This window comes from Ranitomeya variabilis, chromosome 5, assembly GCF_051348905.1.
Source record: "Ranitomeya variabilis isolate aRanVar5 chromosome 5, aRanVar5.hap1, whole genome shotgun sequence".
Lineage (NCBI taxonomy): Eukaryota > Metazoa > Chordata > Amphibia > Anura > Dendrobatidae > Ranitomeya > Ranitomeya variabilis.
The window spans coordinates 297,838,669-297,856,523 of NC_135236.1; the positions used below are offsets into that span (position 1 = coordinate 297,838,669).

Genomic DNA, 17,855 nt, shown 5'->3' on the forward strand with positions numbered 1-17,855 from the left:
GATCAAAGAGGTCCGTCTCTTGAGGGGGATGTCACTAGTGGCTTGACCCGGTGCTGTGGCCTCAGGCGATGCACAGTGCAAGGGATATCATGAAGGAACAGACACTTACTTGATCAGCAGCAGGTCCTCTCAGCTGTGATGACCCCGATCCTGGATCGATGGCTATTGTCCAAATGAAAGACTGAGGCGCTGAAACGTTTAACCAGTTTACTTCAACAAAAGTAGGCTTCAGCAGGTAAACATCTCTGCATTTTTCTCTGTGACTTTTTTAAATTTTTTGGAGGATTTTTAAATCCTCTTTTTGTGTCTGTGAGCTTTTGTCGTATACTGATAACTACGTATACTGATAACTATGTGGGTCTTCTCCAATTATGCCTTGCTGTATTTGTATTTATACATTCAGTACCTGATGTAGTCTCTTAAGGTATATTCCTACAAGTGGTGTTAAGCATGAGTAGCACCTTTATTATATGCAGAGATACTTTACTATATTTAACTTATCATATCCTTTTTGCAGCTCCAAAAATGTTTGTTTTGGGGATATACACTTGACAGCAGGACATTTATAATTTTTGTTATAGTCATTATATATTATCTATATCTTGTTTCTAACTCACTACATTAGCTAGGATTTGGATTCTCTGTCTCCCTTGCATCTATGATAGAGATTGTAGTTTACAGGACTGTCTAGTCGGGTTTACTAGGGTAAGATGACGGGGCGGGAAAGCCATCATTTGCGGGCTTTATTTAGGGTACCAACCTCTGCAGTTAGGTAGGGTAACGAAAAGGGTATAATATTCAGGGTAAGCATATTATCTGGTCTCCTCCCTTTTTGCCCCACCTACCTGACCCCTCTTTTTTTTAAAGTTCATTCTCTTTATGTGGCATAGTGGTAGGTCATTTATTTGTGTATGCGACTATGTGTACTTTTTGACTTGCTGGAGAAAGTTTCTATGATTGCTTCCTTTTTAACCCCTTCCCGACCTGTGACACAGCGTATGCGTCATGAAAGTCGGTGCCAATCCGACCTGTGACGCATATGCTGTGTCACAGAATGATCGCGTCCCTGCAGATCGGGTGAAGGGGTTAACTCCTATTTCACCCGATCTGCAGGGAGAGGGGGAGTTGTACTTCAGCCCAGGGGGGGTGGCTTCACCCCCCCGTGGCTACGATCGCTCTGATTGGCTGTTGAAAGTGAAACTGCCAATCAGAGCGATTTGTAATATTTCACCTATGAAAATGGTGAAATATTACAATCCAGCCATGGCCGATGCTGCAATAGCATCTGCCATGGCTGGAGACCCCGATCTGCCCCCACCCCACCCCACCGATCGCCTCCCCAGTCATCCTTTTTGCCCCGATCTCCGTTCCGCTCCCCTCCTCCCTCCTGTCGGCTCCCCCGGTCCTCCTGTCCGCTCCCCAGGTCCTCCGATCCCCCCCCCCGTGTTCCGGTCCCACCCCCCCATACTTACCTAGCTCCGATGTCCCTCCCGGTGTCCGGCCGTCTGCTTCATGGGCGCCGCCATCTTGGAAAATGGCGGGCGCAGTGCGCCCGCCGGATCTGCCAGCCGGCAGATTCGTTCCTGCACATTTTGATCGCTGTGATAAGTTCTATCACAGCGATCAAAATAAAAAAAACAGTAAATAAATCACCCCCTTTATCACCCCCATAGGTAGGGACAATAATAAAATACAGAAAATATAATTATTTTTGTTTTTCCATTAGGGTTAGGGTTAGGGGTAGGGTTAGGGGTAGGGTTAGGGGTAGGGTTGCACTTAGGGTTGCACTTAGGGCTAGGGTTGCACTTAGGGTTGCACTTAGGGTTGCACTTAAGGCTAGGGTTGCACTTAGGGTTGCACTTAGGGGTGCACTTAGGGTTGCACTTAGGGCTAGGGTTGCACTTAGGGTTGCACTTAGGGTTGCACTTAGGGCTAGGGTTGCACTTAGGGTTGCACTTAGGGTTGCACTTAGGGCTAGGGTTGCACTTAGGGTTGCACTTAGGGTTGCACTAAGGGTTGCACTTAGGGCTAGGGTTGCACTTAGGGTTGCACTTAGGGTTGCACTTAGGGTTGCACTTAGGGCTAGGGTTGCACTTAGGGTTGCACTTAGGGTTGCACTTAGGGTTGCACTTAGGGCTAGGGTTAGAATTAGGGTTAGAATTAGGGTTAGAATTAGGCTATGTGCACACGGTGCGGATTGGTCGCTGCGGATTCGTATCAGTTTTCCATCACGTTTACAGTACCACGTAAACCTATGGAAAACCAAATCCGCTGTGCCCATGGTGCGGAAAATACAGCGCGGAAACGCTGCGTTGTATTTTCCGCAGCATGTCAATTCTTTGTGCAATTCCGCAGCGTTTTACACCTGCTCCATAATAGGAATCCGCAAGTGAAATCCACACAAAAAACACTGGAAATCCGCGGTAAATCCGCAGCTAAAGCGCAGTGCGTTTTACCTGCAGATTTTTCAAAAACTGCGGAAAAATCCACACAAATCCGCAACGTGAGCACATAGCCTTAGGGTTGGAATTAGGGGTAAGACTAGGGTTAGGGGTGTGTTGGGGTTACGGTTGTGGTTAGGGTTGGGATTAGAGTTAGGGGTGTGTTGGGGTTAGTGTTGGAGTTAGAATTGAGGGGTTTCCACTTTTTAGGCACATCAGGGGGTCTCCAAACGCGACACGGCGCCACCATTGATTCCAGCCAATCTTGCGTTGAAAAAGTAAAATGGTGCTCTCTCCCTTCCGAGCCCCGACGTGTGCCCAAACAGTGCTTTACCCCCACATATGGGGTACCAGCGTACTCAGGAGAAACTGATCAACAACTTTTGGGGTCCAATTTCTCCTGTAACCCTTGGGAAAATAAAAAATTGCGGGCTAAAAAATTATTTTTGAGGAAAGAAAAATGATTTTTTATTTTCACGGCTCTGCGTTATAAACTTCTGTGAAGCACTTGGGGGTTCAAAGTGCTCACCACACATCTAGATAAGTTCCCTTGGGGGTTTAGTTTCCAAAATGGGATCACTTGTGGGGAGTTTCTACTGTTTAGGCACATCAGGGGCTCTGCAAACGCAACGTGACGCCCGCAGAGCATTCCATCAAAGTCTGCATTTCAAAACGTCACTACTTCCCTTCCGAACCCCGACGTGTGCCCAAACAGTGGTTTACCCCCACATATGGGGTATCAGCGTACTCAGGAGAAACTGGACAACAACTATTGGGGTCAAATTTCCCCTGTTGCCCTTGGGAAAATAAAAAATTCAGGGCTAAAAAAAATTTTTTGAGAAAAGAAAAATTATTTTTTATTTTCATGGCTCTGCGTTATAAACTTCTGTGAAGCACTTGGGGGTTCAAAGTGCTCACCACACATCTAGATTAGTTCCTTGGGAGGTCTAGTTTCCAAAATGGGGTCACTTATGGGGAAGCTCCAATGTTTAGGCACACAGGGGCTCTCCAAACGCGACATGGTGTCCGCTAATGATTGGAGCTAATTTTCTATTCAAAAAGACAAATGGCGTGCCTTCCCTTCCAAGCCCTGCCGTGCACCCAAACAGTGGTTTACCCCCACATATGGGGTATCATCGTACTCAGGACAAACTGGACAACAACAGTTGGGGTCCAATTTCTCCTGTTACCCTTGGGAAAATAAAAAATTCTGGGCTAAAAATCATTTTTGAGGAAAGAAAAATTATTTTTTATTTTCACAGCTCTGCGTTATAAACTTCTGTGAAGCACCTGGGGGTTATAAGTGCTCACTATGCATCTAGATAAGTTTCTTGGGGGGTCTAGTTTCCAAAATGGGGTCACTTGTGGGGGAGCTCCAATGTTTAGGCACACAGGGGCTCTCCAAACGTGACATGGTGTCCGATAACGATTGGAGCTACTTTTCCATTCAAAAAGTCAAATGGCGCGCCTTCCCTTCCGAGCCTTGCCATGCGCCCAAACAGTGGTTTACCCCCACATATGAGGTATCGGCGTACTCAGGAGAAATTGCCCAACAAATTTTAGGATCCATTTTATCCTGTCGCCCATGTGAAAATTAAAAAATTGAGGCTAAAATAATTTTTTTGTGAAAAAAAGTACTTTTTCATTTTTACGGATCAATTTGTGAAGCACCTGAGGGTTTAAAGTGCTCACTATGCATCTAGATAAGTTCCTTGGGGGGTCTCCTTTCCAAAATGGGGTCACTTGTGGGGAAGCTCCAATGTTTAGGCACACAGGGGCTCTCCAAATGCGACATGGTGTCCGCTAACGATGGAGATAATTTTTCATTCAAAAAGTCAAATGGCGCTCCTTCCCTTCCGAGACTTACCATGTGCCCAAACAGTGGTTTACCCCCACATGTGAGGTATCAGTGTACTCAGGAGAAATTGCCCAACAAATTTTAGGATCCATTTTATCCTGTTGCCCATGTGAAAATTAAAAAATTGAGGCTAAAATAATTTTTTTGTGAAAAAAAAGTACTTTTTCATTTTTACGGATCAATTTGTGAAGCACCTGGGGGTTTAAAGTGCTCACTATGCATCTAGATAAGTTCCTTGGGGTGTCTAGTTTCCAAAATGGGGTCACTTGTGGGGGAGCTCCAATGTTTAGGCACACGGGGGCTCTCCAAACGCGACATGGTGTCCGCTAAAGATTGGAGCCAATTTTTCATTCAAAAAGTCAAATGGCGCTCCTTCCCTTCCGAGTTCTGCCGTGCACCCAAACAGTGGTTTACCCCCACATATGAGGTATCAGCGTACTCAGAACAAATTGGACAACAACTTTCGTGGTCCAGTTTCTCCTTTTACCCTTGGGAAAATAAAAAAATTGTTGCTAAAAGATCATTTTTGTGACTAAAAAGTTAAATGTTCATTTTTTCCTTCCATGTTGCTTCTGCTGCTGTGAAACACCTGAAGGGTTAATAAACTTCTTGAATGTGGTTTTGAGCACCTTGAGGGGTGCAGTTTTTAGAATGGTGTCACTTTTGGGTATTTTCAGCCATATAGAACCCTCAAATTGACTTCAAATGTGAGGTGGTCCCTAAAAAAAAATGGTTTTGTAAATTTTGTTGTAAAAATGAGAAATCACTGGTCAAATTTTAACCCTTATAACTTCCTAGCAAAAAAAAATGTTGTTTCCAAAATTGTGCTGATGTAAAGTAGACATGTGGGAAATGTTATTTATTAATTATTTTGTGTCACATAACTCTCTGGTTTAACAATAAAAATTAAAAATGTGAAAATTGCGAAATTTTCAAAATTTTCGCCAAGTTTCCATTTTTTTTCACAAATAAACGCAGAAATTATCGACCTAAATTTACCACTAACATGAAGCCCAATATGTCACGAAAAAACAATCTCAGAATCGCTAGGATCCGTTGAAGCGTTCCCGAGTTATTACCTCATAAAGGGACACTGGTCAGAATTGCAAAAAACGGCAAGGTCATTAAGGCCAAAATAGGCTGAGTCATGAAGGGGTTAATGGTATTAATAAAGGTTAATTTTTTATTGGGCGAGGAATTGTTTATGTTAGACATTTGTTATACTCTCTATATTATCGATAACATTGTCAGTCCATTTTTCCTGTATCTCTTTACTTATGTTTCTAGACAACTGGATACAAAAAAACTTATTGTATAGTTTAGTATATTTAACTGCACAGCAGACTAATAATAGTTATAATCAGGGATGAAAGGAAAATGATAATAATTGTGTCAATTTCCCAGATTTGTTACTGAAGAGACATGTAAGAAAATTAAAGGAGAATTTTCGAAACGCTGCAGAGAAAGGAAAAATCAAGTCTTGGAAGGCAGCGACTATCCAACTAGATGCATCCGACTGCCTAGTAAAGATGGTAATGAACATAAGAAATGTATTTCAGTTTACGTGTTCCATTGTCAAAGAAGGCCTGTCAAACTAACCGATAAGGGATGATAACTGAAAATGGAAGCCAAAGTTTGGTTTACTGAGTCTTTAACTTATATGGAGGATACATTTAAGATTTAGACTGCAATATACTGGATCGTGCTTTTCCAAGACAACTCAGAGGGCATCGGCAACAAAAAATCATAGAAAACACAAAAGGCTGTTCATCATTATATCCACTATTTTACATTTTAGCATGCGCACAACTTCCTACAGCTGACATAGTAATTAAGATAAAAAAACAAAGCACAACATATAATCAAGTGGACCTGTCATCGGGTAAAAGGGGCCACTCTTTGCTCCCCTGACTTATTTTCATCTACCTTACAGTTCAAGAGATAAGGGCCTGTAAATTTGGTACTAATTTTTTTGGTCTTTACCAAGGACGAGTGTAAGACATTCCCACTGAAAATCCTGTAAGCAACACTTAAACCATAAAAATTTGCACTAAGTAAAAGATCATTTATCCAGATCCAAAACGTTAGATTTAAAAAAAACAACAAAAAAACCCCACTGGAATACTAAGGGAAGCAGCAGGAATTGAATAACAGAAAAATTGGCTACTTTTGAACTGGTGACAGGTTCCCCAAGATAAAAATGCACTACATTTATCTTAAAAATTAGCCAGAATTCTGTCGTATCTATTAAATGTTTTATAGAGTTACTTGCCTAACGAGACACTAATAAATGGTCTAAAAAAGAGGGAATGGCTAAATTAATGACATGCACATGTATTTTGGTACAACAATGTTCTAAAAGTAAGCCAAGATGTTCCAGATTTATCAAACTACATGATCCACTGATAAATTTGGTACAATTTAAGAACATGGTATATACAGTATATCCATGGATTTCTACATGGCAAGTGTCAAGTACACCTGCATCATAGAAGTCTAAGCATATATTGTACATTTTCTTTTGCCCGATGAAAGTAATCAAAGATATAAACGGCTGTGTTGTGTATACAAATTTTTCTTAAAAAAAACAAAGGTACCTGTCATGTCCCCTAAGGCGGGTTTCACACGTCCTGATATTTCCGGTACCCGAGATGTATGGCCGGCATCACACTGGCGTTTTAAACGGCCGAGTGTAATGCGATAAAAAATCGCATTGCACTCGGACCAATGTTAACATATGGGGCAGCTCCCAGCAGCCGACTTTTTGTCGGCGGTTTTCTTCAGGTCCGAGACAATTGCAGCATGCTGCGATTGTCTCGAACCGAGGAATACTCTGGGCTCACTCGCACCCATATAAGCCTATGGGTGCGAGTGAGACAGCACACACCACTCGGATATCATCCGAGTGATGTGCGTTATAAGCGGACCCCAGCAATGGAGGAGATGGAGAAATTCATTTCTCCGCCTCCTCCGCAGCTGTGCTCCGATCCTCCCTGTGCGAGAGAATCGGAGCACAGACGCATGACACTCGGCTCCTGCTCTGCTGCGAGCAGGAGCCGAGTGTCATTAGCATATCACATCCGATGCTCTCGCATCGGATGCAATACGCCAGTGTGACGCCGGCCTAAGTGTCCGTGTGTGTAATACTTGTGGTACACGTGTGGCAACCATGTACCGCCAGTGTGCCACTTCAGTACCACATGCACTGGCTCCAGGGAAGCAGCGCAACAGTAAGCGCTGTTCCCTGGCACCGGGTGCTGAAAACAGCTCTCATCATTCTCCCCTGCTTTGCCGTGCAGCGCGAGCAGGGGAGAATGATGAAAGTTATATTCAACTGATAACAGTGACAGCAGGTGGCGGCTGATGGGCCTATTACTCCCATCAGCCTACACCTGCTGCCTCTAATAACAGTGAGAACAGGCAGCGGCTGATGAGAGTATTTATCCCCCGCCACCTGCGCTATAAATAAATAAGTAAAAAAATCAGACTTAGGTTCCTCTGTATTTTCTATAACCAGCCAGGCAAAACTAACTGCTGGGGCCTGCAACCCTCAGCTGTCAGCATTAGCAAAGCTGTTATCAAGAATAGAGGGGGCCCCACACTATTTTTTTTTAAATCATTTAAATAATTTAAAAAAAGGCATGGGGTTCCCCCAATTTTTGACAACAAGTCTTGCTAAAACTGACAGCTGGGGGCTGATATTCTCAGGCTGGTAAAAGGCCATGGATATTGACCCCCCAGCCTAAAAATAGCAGGCCACAGCTTCCCACAAAAGGCACATATCTATTAGATGTGTCAATTCTGGTGCTTGGCCTGGCTCTTCCTACTTGCCCTGTAGCGGTGGCAAGTGAGGTTTATATTTGTGTGGTTGATGTCACCTTTGTATTGTCTGGTGCGTTCTCAGCCAGGCTGAACTGCAGTGATCTCAGTACCTTGGGAAAAAGTCACTGATGATGTCATAGCAGTTCAGCTCAGTGAGCTCACAGCTGATCAATGTGCTGTCAGCTTTAGAAAGTTTGGTCAAAAATGGGGGGGACCCCATGCCTTTTTTTCAAATTAGCTCTTTGACAGCTTGCTATGTACAGATACATTGCAGAGCAAACTGTTAAAGTAGGGGAAAAAATCTGCGCTGGAATCTGACTAATAACCCCCTAGTGAGGACTAAAACTGTTGTCGAAAAGGTGACTGCTAAGAACAATAATTTAAAATAAATAATAATTAGGGCGACGACTGGGTGTTGCACTTGTATAGTATGTAGTATGCTGAAGACTAAAAAAACTAGAGATGATGCAACCGACGTTTAAAAATACTGAAAAAGCATCTGTGGATGCAATGTGTCTCTTGAGGCTATCAGTATAAGATGTACCTGGTGGAGATGCCATATGCAGTGCAGTCTTCCGTCGTTGTATCCACTTGTGTTGCCAAGGAGAGGTGAAATCAAGTAGGTGTCGCTTATTGCCTTCAGGGATGAGAGCTGCAGGCACTGCCCCGGCCGGTGGCAGAGAATCCTGCGCTCGCTTTCACCGTCGGATGTGTCAGAGCTGCTGGGCTGAGCCGCTAGGTACTCTGCTTGGCAGGACCTTACGTGACGTCACGGTCACGTGATTACTCACGTGACTAGGCTAAGGAAAGCGTTATGGGCCAAATCCTACGCGTTTCGGAGACAAACGTGCTCCTTCATCAGGGATGGTCCATACTAGGTAGTGTGTACCTATATAGCCCACTGCGGACACATGACCATATTAAGTGCTGAAGGCAAATAGTTCAATTTCACTATTCAGACCTCTAGGCATTAAGGTGTCAAGTTCAAAGATCATTTTGGTTTCCTCCCTAGACATTTGTTGGATGAAATCACCTCCCCTCCAACATTTGTGTACCGCTTTAAGGCCTGTAATAGTAGTGCCACGGATTGACCCTTCATGGTGGATCAGGAAATGCTTCGAAAGTGGGTGGCCTTCAAATTTTTTATTCATATTCCTGATATGTTCATTGATCCTAATTTGAAGGGCCCGCTTCGTTCTTCCGATATATATTTTATCACAGGGGCATCTAATTGAATAGATAACCCCTTTAGTATCACAAGATATAAAATCCTCAATTTTCCATTCAATTGGCCCCTTTGAAAGTGAAAGTTGTTTTTTGGTTTTTAATGTTTTACATGGCTTGCATTTTAAACAGGGATAGAAGCCTGGATGTTTCTGCCAAAATGAATGTTTTATTGAAGAGAAAAAGGGGTGCGGAACTGTGGGGGCTATTTTATTCCCCAAATTACGGGCCTTCTTATAAATAAATAGTGGACGTTCAGGGAGTTTTTCGCCAATGACCTTATCTTCTTTCAGAATATTCCAGTGTCTGTTTACTATTTTTCTAAAGAGGTGGGTATTAGCATTATATCTAGTGATATTGGGGACTGAGGAGTCCGGAAGTCCTTACCAACAAATTTGTCCATAAGGGTTAAAAAACTAATAAACAGTTATCATTGGAAAACAGTCCCCATTATCACTAGATATAATGCTAATACCCACCTCTTTAATCTATTCAATTAGATGCCCCTGTGATAAAATATATATCGGAAGAACGAAGCGGGCCCTTCAAATTAGGATCAATGAACATATCAGGAATATGAATAAAAAATTTGAAGGCCACCCACTTTCGAAGCATTTCCTGATCCACCATGAAGGGTCAATCCGTGGCACTACTATTACAGGCCTTAAAGTGGTACAGAAATGTTGGAGGGGAGGTGATTTCATCCAACAAATGTCTAGGGAGGAAACCAAAATGATCTTTGAACTTGACACCTTAATGCCTAGAGGTCTGAATAGTGAAATTTAACTATTTGCCTTCAGCACTTAATATGGTCATGTGTCCGCAGTGGGCTATATAGGTACACACTACCTAGTATGGACCATCCCTGATGAAGGAGCACGTTTGTCTCCGAAACGCGTAGGATTTGGCCCATAACGCTTTCCTTAGCCTAGTCACGTGAGTAATCACGTGACCGTGACGTCACGTAAGGTCCTGCCAAGCAGAGTACCTAGCGGCTCAGCCCAGCAGCGCTGACAAATCCGACGGTGAAAGCGAGCGCAGGATTCTCTGCCACCGGCCGGGGCAGTGCCTGCAGCTCTCATCCCTGAAGGCAATAAGCGACACCTACTTGATTTCACCTCTCCTTGGCAACACAAGTGGATACAACGACGGAAGACTGCACTGCATACGGCATCTCCACCAGGTACATCTTATACTGATAGCCTCAAGAGATACATTGCATCCACAGATGCTTTTTCAGTATTTTTAAACATCGGTTGCATCATCTCTAGTTTTTTTAGTCTTCAGCATACTACATACTATACAAGTGCAACACCCAGTCGTTGCCCTAATTATTATTTATTTTAAATTATTGTTCTTAGCAGTCACCTTTTCGACAACAGTTTTAGTCCTCACTAGGGGGTTATTAGTCAGATTCCAGCGCAGATTTTTTCCCCTTTTTTAACCACATTTAGTGATATTGTTACAGACAGGTGGTACTGTACCATTATCTGCCGCAGGATCCATAGTTGGTGCGCTACTGGTATAATTATATATTGAGTTTACAAACTGTTAAAGTGCCATGCCATTCTTACAGCCGCTACTCACCTGTGTACAAAGCGGTGACTGTAGCCGCACCAGCAAGCCTTTATGACTGAAAGTCGGCATTCTCGGGAGGAATAAAATACATTTCCTCTCAGTAGTTGGACAACATTGAAACACTATAGCTGGAGGTTAATATCATTTGGGAACATGACAGGCTCCCTTTAATACATTCAAAACGTTCCATGAAAACTGCCTGAAAAAAAACAAAATAAAAAAAACACTGGGTGGTGCCAAAATTATATTCTTAAAGAATTCATACAATACAATTTCTTCCTCCTTGCCTCTTTAGGCATTACCTTAAGTTTTACATACTTAATTATGGACTTAATTATGGGCAAAAATGTAGCCTTTAGACATAAAGCTGGGGAAGATCTGCATTTTTGCTAACAGAGTGGAGTGGGCTTATGGCAAATGCTAGGTTGCATTCTAATATGGCAGATCACATTTTTTGGGGCAGACAATTATGTTAGACATTGTGAATGGTGAATAGCATTCCTGACCATTTGAGAAATATTTATTTTGCGTTTTAAAACAGATCTGTCACTAAATTTTACAATTCAATCTTCGTGTATTAACCTCTTCCAGGAGCCACAAGTATATTTTTCTGTCAACACAGCTGTAGGGCTTGGGTTTTTATAGCGGGATATGATGCAGTTTTGAACTGTACAAATTCCCTGTACTAAATATAGGGCAAGGAAAAGTTAGCTCTCACCAGGGCCGGACTGGGACCAAAAAGCAGCCCTGGCACAAATAAAAACTCACCAGCCCACATACGAGTGTCGTAGAATCAAATCGTAAAGCACTGACAGGATGTGCCGACTTTTTTGCTTTATTTGTTAAACCAATCAAATGTGTTATACCACTTTACATATGTAACCTGCAGTGGCCATAGGGGGAATAGACATGAATTCAACACAGATAGCCTGCAGACTATTATCACACTGCAGAATATGCTAAAAAATACAGCACTGATCACACACATAACACACACTACAATTACCTCACACACATGTAACACATATACACTACAGATACCTCACACACAAGTAACACACTACAGATACCTCCCACACGTGTAACACACACTACAGATACCTCACACACGTAACACATACACACTAGATACCGCACACACATGTAACACACACTACAGTTACCTCACACACATGTAACACACACTAGATACCTCACACACATGTAACACACACTACAGATACCTCACACACATGTAACACACACTACAGATACCTCACACACATGTAACACACACTACAGATACCTCACACACATGTAACACACACTACAGATACCTCACACACATGTAACACACTACAGATACCTCACACATGTAACACACACTACAGATACCTCACACACATGTAACACACACTACAGATACCTCACACACAGGTAAAACACACTACAGATACCTCACACACATGTAACACACACTACAGATACCTCACACACATGTAACACACACTACAGATACCTCACACACATGTAACACACACTACAGATACCTCACACACATGTAACACACACTACAGATACCTCACACACATGTAACACACACTACAGATACCTCACACATGTAACACACACACTACAGATACCTCACACACATGTAACACACACTACAGATACCTCACACACATGTAACACACTACAGATACCTCACACACATGTAACACACACTACAGATACCTCACACACATGTAACACACTACAGATACCTCACACACATGTAACACACACTACAGATACCTCACACACATGTAACACACACTACAGATACCTCACACACATGTAACACACTACAGATACCTCACACACATGTAACACACACTACAGATACCTCACACACATGTAACACACACTACAGATACCGCACACATGTAACACACACTACAGATACCTCACACACATGTAACACACACTACAGATACCTCACACACATGTAACACACTATACAGATACCTCACACACATGTAACACACTACAGATACCTCACACACATGTAACACACACTACAGATACCTCACACACATGTAACACACTACAGATACCTCACACACATGTAACACACACTACAGATACCTCACACACATGTAACACACACTACAGATACCTCACACACATGTAACACACACTACAGATACCTCACACATGTAACACACACTACAGATACCTCACACACATGTAACACACTACAGATACCTCACACACATGTAACACACACTACAGATACCTCACACACATGTAACACACTACAGATACCTCACACACATGTAACACACACTACAGATACCTCACACACATGTAACACACTACAGATACCTCACACACATGTAACACACACTACAGATACCTCACACACATGTAACACACACTACAGATACCGCACACACAAGTAACACACACTACAGATACCTCACACATGTAACACACGCTACAGATACCTCACACACAAGTAACACACACTACAGATACCGCACACACGTAACACACACTAGATACCGCACACACATGTAACACACACTACAATTACCTCACACACACATACACTAGATACCTCACACACATGTAACACATACACACTACAGATACCTCAGACACATGTAACACACACACACTACAGTTACCCCACACATGTAATGCACACACACTACAGATAACACACACACTCTGTGCTGCAGCAGTGGCTGATATACATGTGCAGCTCCTTCTGCTCACAGCAAGCACTTTCCCAGCACCTCCCCCGCTCTCTCCTTCTCTGTCGGGGCTGTGGACCAGAGCAGGAGAAGATGTTATGGTGGGGAATTGAGCTGCTTCTCTATCGGTCCCTGGGAGCACACACAGGGAGATATTCCTGACCTTGCAGCTTGATTGCAGGCTCTCTCTCTCCCTCAGAGGCGCCCAGTGCAGGGGGACAGGAGCACTGGCCAATCAGCTCTTCTATCAATCTGATGCTCATTGGCCAGTGTTCTTCTCCAGCAGGCACGCCCCTTTTTTGAATGGCTGAACCCGGCGCAGCAAAGAAAAAAAATAAATCAGTGCATAGAAAAATGATTGCACCCCCTCATGCCCTGTCACCTCACTAGACAGGGAGAAGTGTGCAGTCTGATGTCCTGATCACAGGCTGCAGCGGGAGGCATGGCCGGAGCAGCACAGCACAGCGTGGCCCCTCATCCTGTTTGTATGTTACCTCCCTGCAGCGCTAGTGATCAGGACGTCAGACCGCCCACTTCCTCCTAATACGGCGCGATCAGTGTGCAAGGGAAGCAAATGCCGCCCGGCGTGCTGGCTGCTGAAGGGAACTCTGGAACGCCCACTGACAACGCGGAGGGGGCGATAGGTCTAGCGGCCCATTACAAGGACCGGCCCTTCTGGCATTTGCCAGAAATGCCCTATGGCCAGTCCGGCCCTGGCTCTCACTATTTATCTTATAGATGTAGCTACAATGGATTCTGTGTATATTGCTACTGCAAGACTTTGCTTTTGATGGGATCACAAAAACTCAGGCATTCAGTTTATGAGTAGAAAAAATATATATATTTTTTTGTTTTGCAGAATCAGCAGCTGGTAGCAGCATCACAGAACTTGCAGCCACAGCTCGCTCTTGGGAGTCCCTAACTTACACAGCATTGATGGATTCCAGTCCTTTCATAACAGTGTCGGGAGGAGGAAACTTTAGGCACGGTCAACCAACAAAGTGGATTGTTAACAGTGCCAACATAAACTAACTTCTTATAAAAATGTGTAGCGAGTCAGCAACTACTGTAAGCACTAATAAAGAGTGAGAAGCATATAATTGTATTGCTTCAGTGTAAGCTACTTGTAGTCTGTTGTTCTACTGGACAGGTAAGGTCAAGTCCACGTGATATTTTATCCCAACATCAGATGTATGCATGTAGGAGTTTAGATACATAGACTAGATATATACACTGCTCAAAAAAATAAAGGGAACACTAAAATCCCACATCCTAGATATCACTGAATGAAATATTCCAGTTGTAAATCTTTATTCATTACATAGTGGAATGTGTTGAGAACAATAAAGCCTATAAATGATCAACGTAAATCACAACTAATATCCCATGGAGTTCTGGAGTTGGAATGATGCTCAAAATCAAAGTGGAAAATGAAGTTACAGCCTGATCCAACTTCAGTGGAAATGCCTCAAGACAAGGAAATTATGCTCAGTAGTGTGTGTGGCCACCACGTGCCTGTATGACCTCCCCACAATGTCTGGGCATGCTCCTGATGAGGCGGCGGATGTTCTCCTGAGGGATCTCCTCCCAGACCTGGACTAAAGCATCTGCCAACTCCTGAACAGTCTGTGGTGCAACGTGATGTTGGTGGATGGTGCGAAACATGATGTCCCAGATGTGTTCAATCGGATTCAGGTCTGGGGAACGAGCAGACCTGTCCATAGCTTCAATGCCTTCATCTTGCAGGAACTGCTGACACACTCCAGCCACATGAGGTCTGGCATTGTCCTGCATTAGGAGGAACCCAGGGCCAACCGCACCAGCATATGGTCTCACAGGGGGTCTGAGGATCTCATCTCAGTACCTAATGGCAGTCAGGCTACCTCTGGCGAGCCCATGGAGGGCTGTGCAGCCCACCAAAGAATTGCCAGCCCACACCATTACTGACCCACTGCCAAACCGGTCATGCTGAAGGATGTTGCAGGCAGCAGATCGCTCTCCACGGAGTCTCCAGACTCTGTCACATCTGTCACATGTGCTCAGTGTCAACCTGCTTTCATCTGTGAAGAGCACAGGGCGCCAGTGGCGAATTTGCCAATCCTGGTGTTCTGTGGAAAATGCCAAGCGTCCTGCATGGTGTTAGGCTGTGAGCACAGCCCCCATCTGTGGACGTCAGGCACTCAGACCATCCTCATGGAGTCGGTTTCTAACCGTTTGTGCAGACACATGCACATTTGTGGCCTGCTGGAGGTCATTTTGCAGGGCTCTGGCAGTGCTCCTCCTGTTCCTCCTTGCACAAATGCAAAGGTGGCAGTCCTGCTGCTGGGTTGTTGCCCCCCTACGGCCCCCTCCACATCTCCTGGTGTACTAGCCTGTCTCCTGGTAGCGGCTCCAGCCTCTGGACACTACGCTGACAGACACAGCAAACCTTCTTGCCACAGCTCGCATTGATGTGCCACGCTAGATGAGCTGCACTACCTGAGCCACTTGTGTGGGTTGTAGAGTCCGTCTCATGCTACCACGAGTGTGAAAGCACAACCAACATTCAAAAGTGACCAAAACATCAGCCAGAAAGCATTGGTACTGAGATGTGGTCTGTGGTCCCCACCTGCAGAACCACTCCTTTATTGAGTGTGTCTTGATAATTGCCAATAATTTCCATCTGTTGTCTATTCCATTTGCACAACAGCATGTGAAATTGATTGTCAAACAGTGTTGCTTCCTAAGTGGACAGTTTGATTTCACAGAAGTTTGATTTACTTGGAGTTGTATTCTGTTGTTAAAGTGTTCCCTTTATTTTTTTGAGCAGTGTATTTAGAAAATATTGCAAAAATTTATATAGGGCCACCCCTACCAACACCCCAAAAATAAATTTATTTTTAAACTCAATTAATTTACCATTGCTCACAATAGACAAAAACACCTCACTTGACTCTGAGATTCTGGAGGAAGAGGTTATAGCCTTGACTTCAAGTAGTAAAACACAAAGTCCTGATGGATTCCCGGGGGAATATTATATAATTCTCACAACTAAAATAGTGACCACTGACCATCCTAACCAGACTCTATAATTATATCTTTCAAAGGGACAAAAATACTGATCGATACACTGAATCTTGCACGGTTCTCCTCCAGAAGCCTCAAAGGGACCCTTTAAACACAGAATCATGACTGCCAATCTCACTACTTAATCATGACTGCTGTATAAGCTACTAGCAAAATACTTAATAAATAGACTGCATATGCTGCTCTCCACCGTACTGAATGAACCTCAAGCAGGATTTACTCAAGGTAGATGCTGTGTTAAAAGCATTAGAACAGTCATTGCAGGAACATACATAACCAGTCACCATGTTAGTGAGCTTGGACGCATAGAAAGCTTATGATAAAGTATCCTAGTCCAACATATATACGAGATATTGAATAGGGGACATTTTGGAGATGTTTCTAAGCAATATATTCATAGCAATGCTACAACAAATATAACAGTAAATGAATAGGTCTCACGATCTATAGCATTGTTTAGAGAGACCAAAAAAGGTTGTCCCCTTTCTCCTCTTCTTTTCAACCTATCTATTAATCCTCTCTTATGTCATCTGCAACAGATCACCAGGTTCCAGTGCATCAAAATAAATAACATAGAATTAAAAGTGATTGTCTTTGTAGACAATATTCTATTGCTATTTGCGAAACCCTCAAAAAATCCCCTGGCACTCCATATTAAAGAAATAGAGGAACTGGGAGGTTTAATGAGTTACACCCTAAATACAGGCAAAATTGAGACCTTATTATTGAGGGTCCCTTCAAAGCCACTATGGACAAAGGCAATTCTAGTTCTGCTGGAATGAAATGCTGCTGAAATACTTGGGGATATCTAGTTTACATACCTCAGTTGAATTTTTGCTTTCTTGGTCTTTTTTCAGAGATATGAATGATAACACCAAAACTTTTTCTCCACTCATGGTTAGTGGTTGGGTGATGACATTTCTTGTCAAACTACTGTTTTCTCTTTTTTAATCATAATGACAACCCAAAACATCCAAATGACCTTGATCAAAAGTTCACATACGCTGGTGATTTTGGCCTGATAACATGCACAGAAGTTGACACAAATGGGTTTGAATGGCTACTAAAGGTAACATCCTCACCTGTGACCTATTTGCTTGTAATCAGTGTGTGTGCATAGAAGCTGAGTGAGTTTCTGGGGTCCAG

General features: G+C 43.3%; 1 protein-coding gene across 2 annotated transcripts in view; it reads left to right on the forward strand.

The window, feature by feature from the left end:
* TSGA13 (testis specific 13) overlaps positions 1–17,611 on the forward strand; it is a 566,886-nt gene extending 549,275 nt beyond the window's left edge. For both annotated transcript variants that reach the window (XM_077264456.1, XM_077264457.1), the window contains 2 exons: positions 5,704–5,831; positions 14,503–17,611. In XM_077264456.1, the coding sequence (XP_077120571.1) occupies positions 5,704–5,831; positions 14,503–14,675 (301 nt within the window). In that variant the 3' untranslated portion in view covers positions 14,676–17,611. The remainder of the gene's footprint in view (positions 1–5,703; positions 5,832–14,502) is intronic.
* Positions 17,612–17,855: the final 244 nt, after the last annotated feature.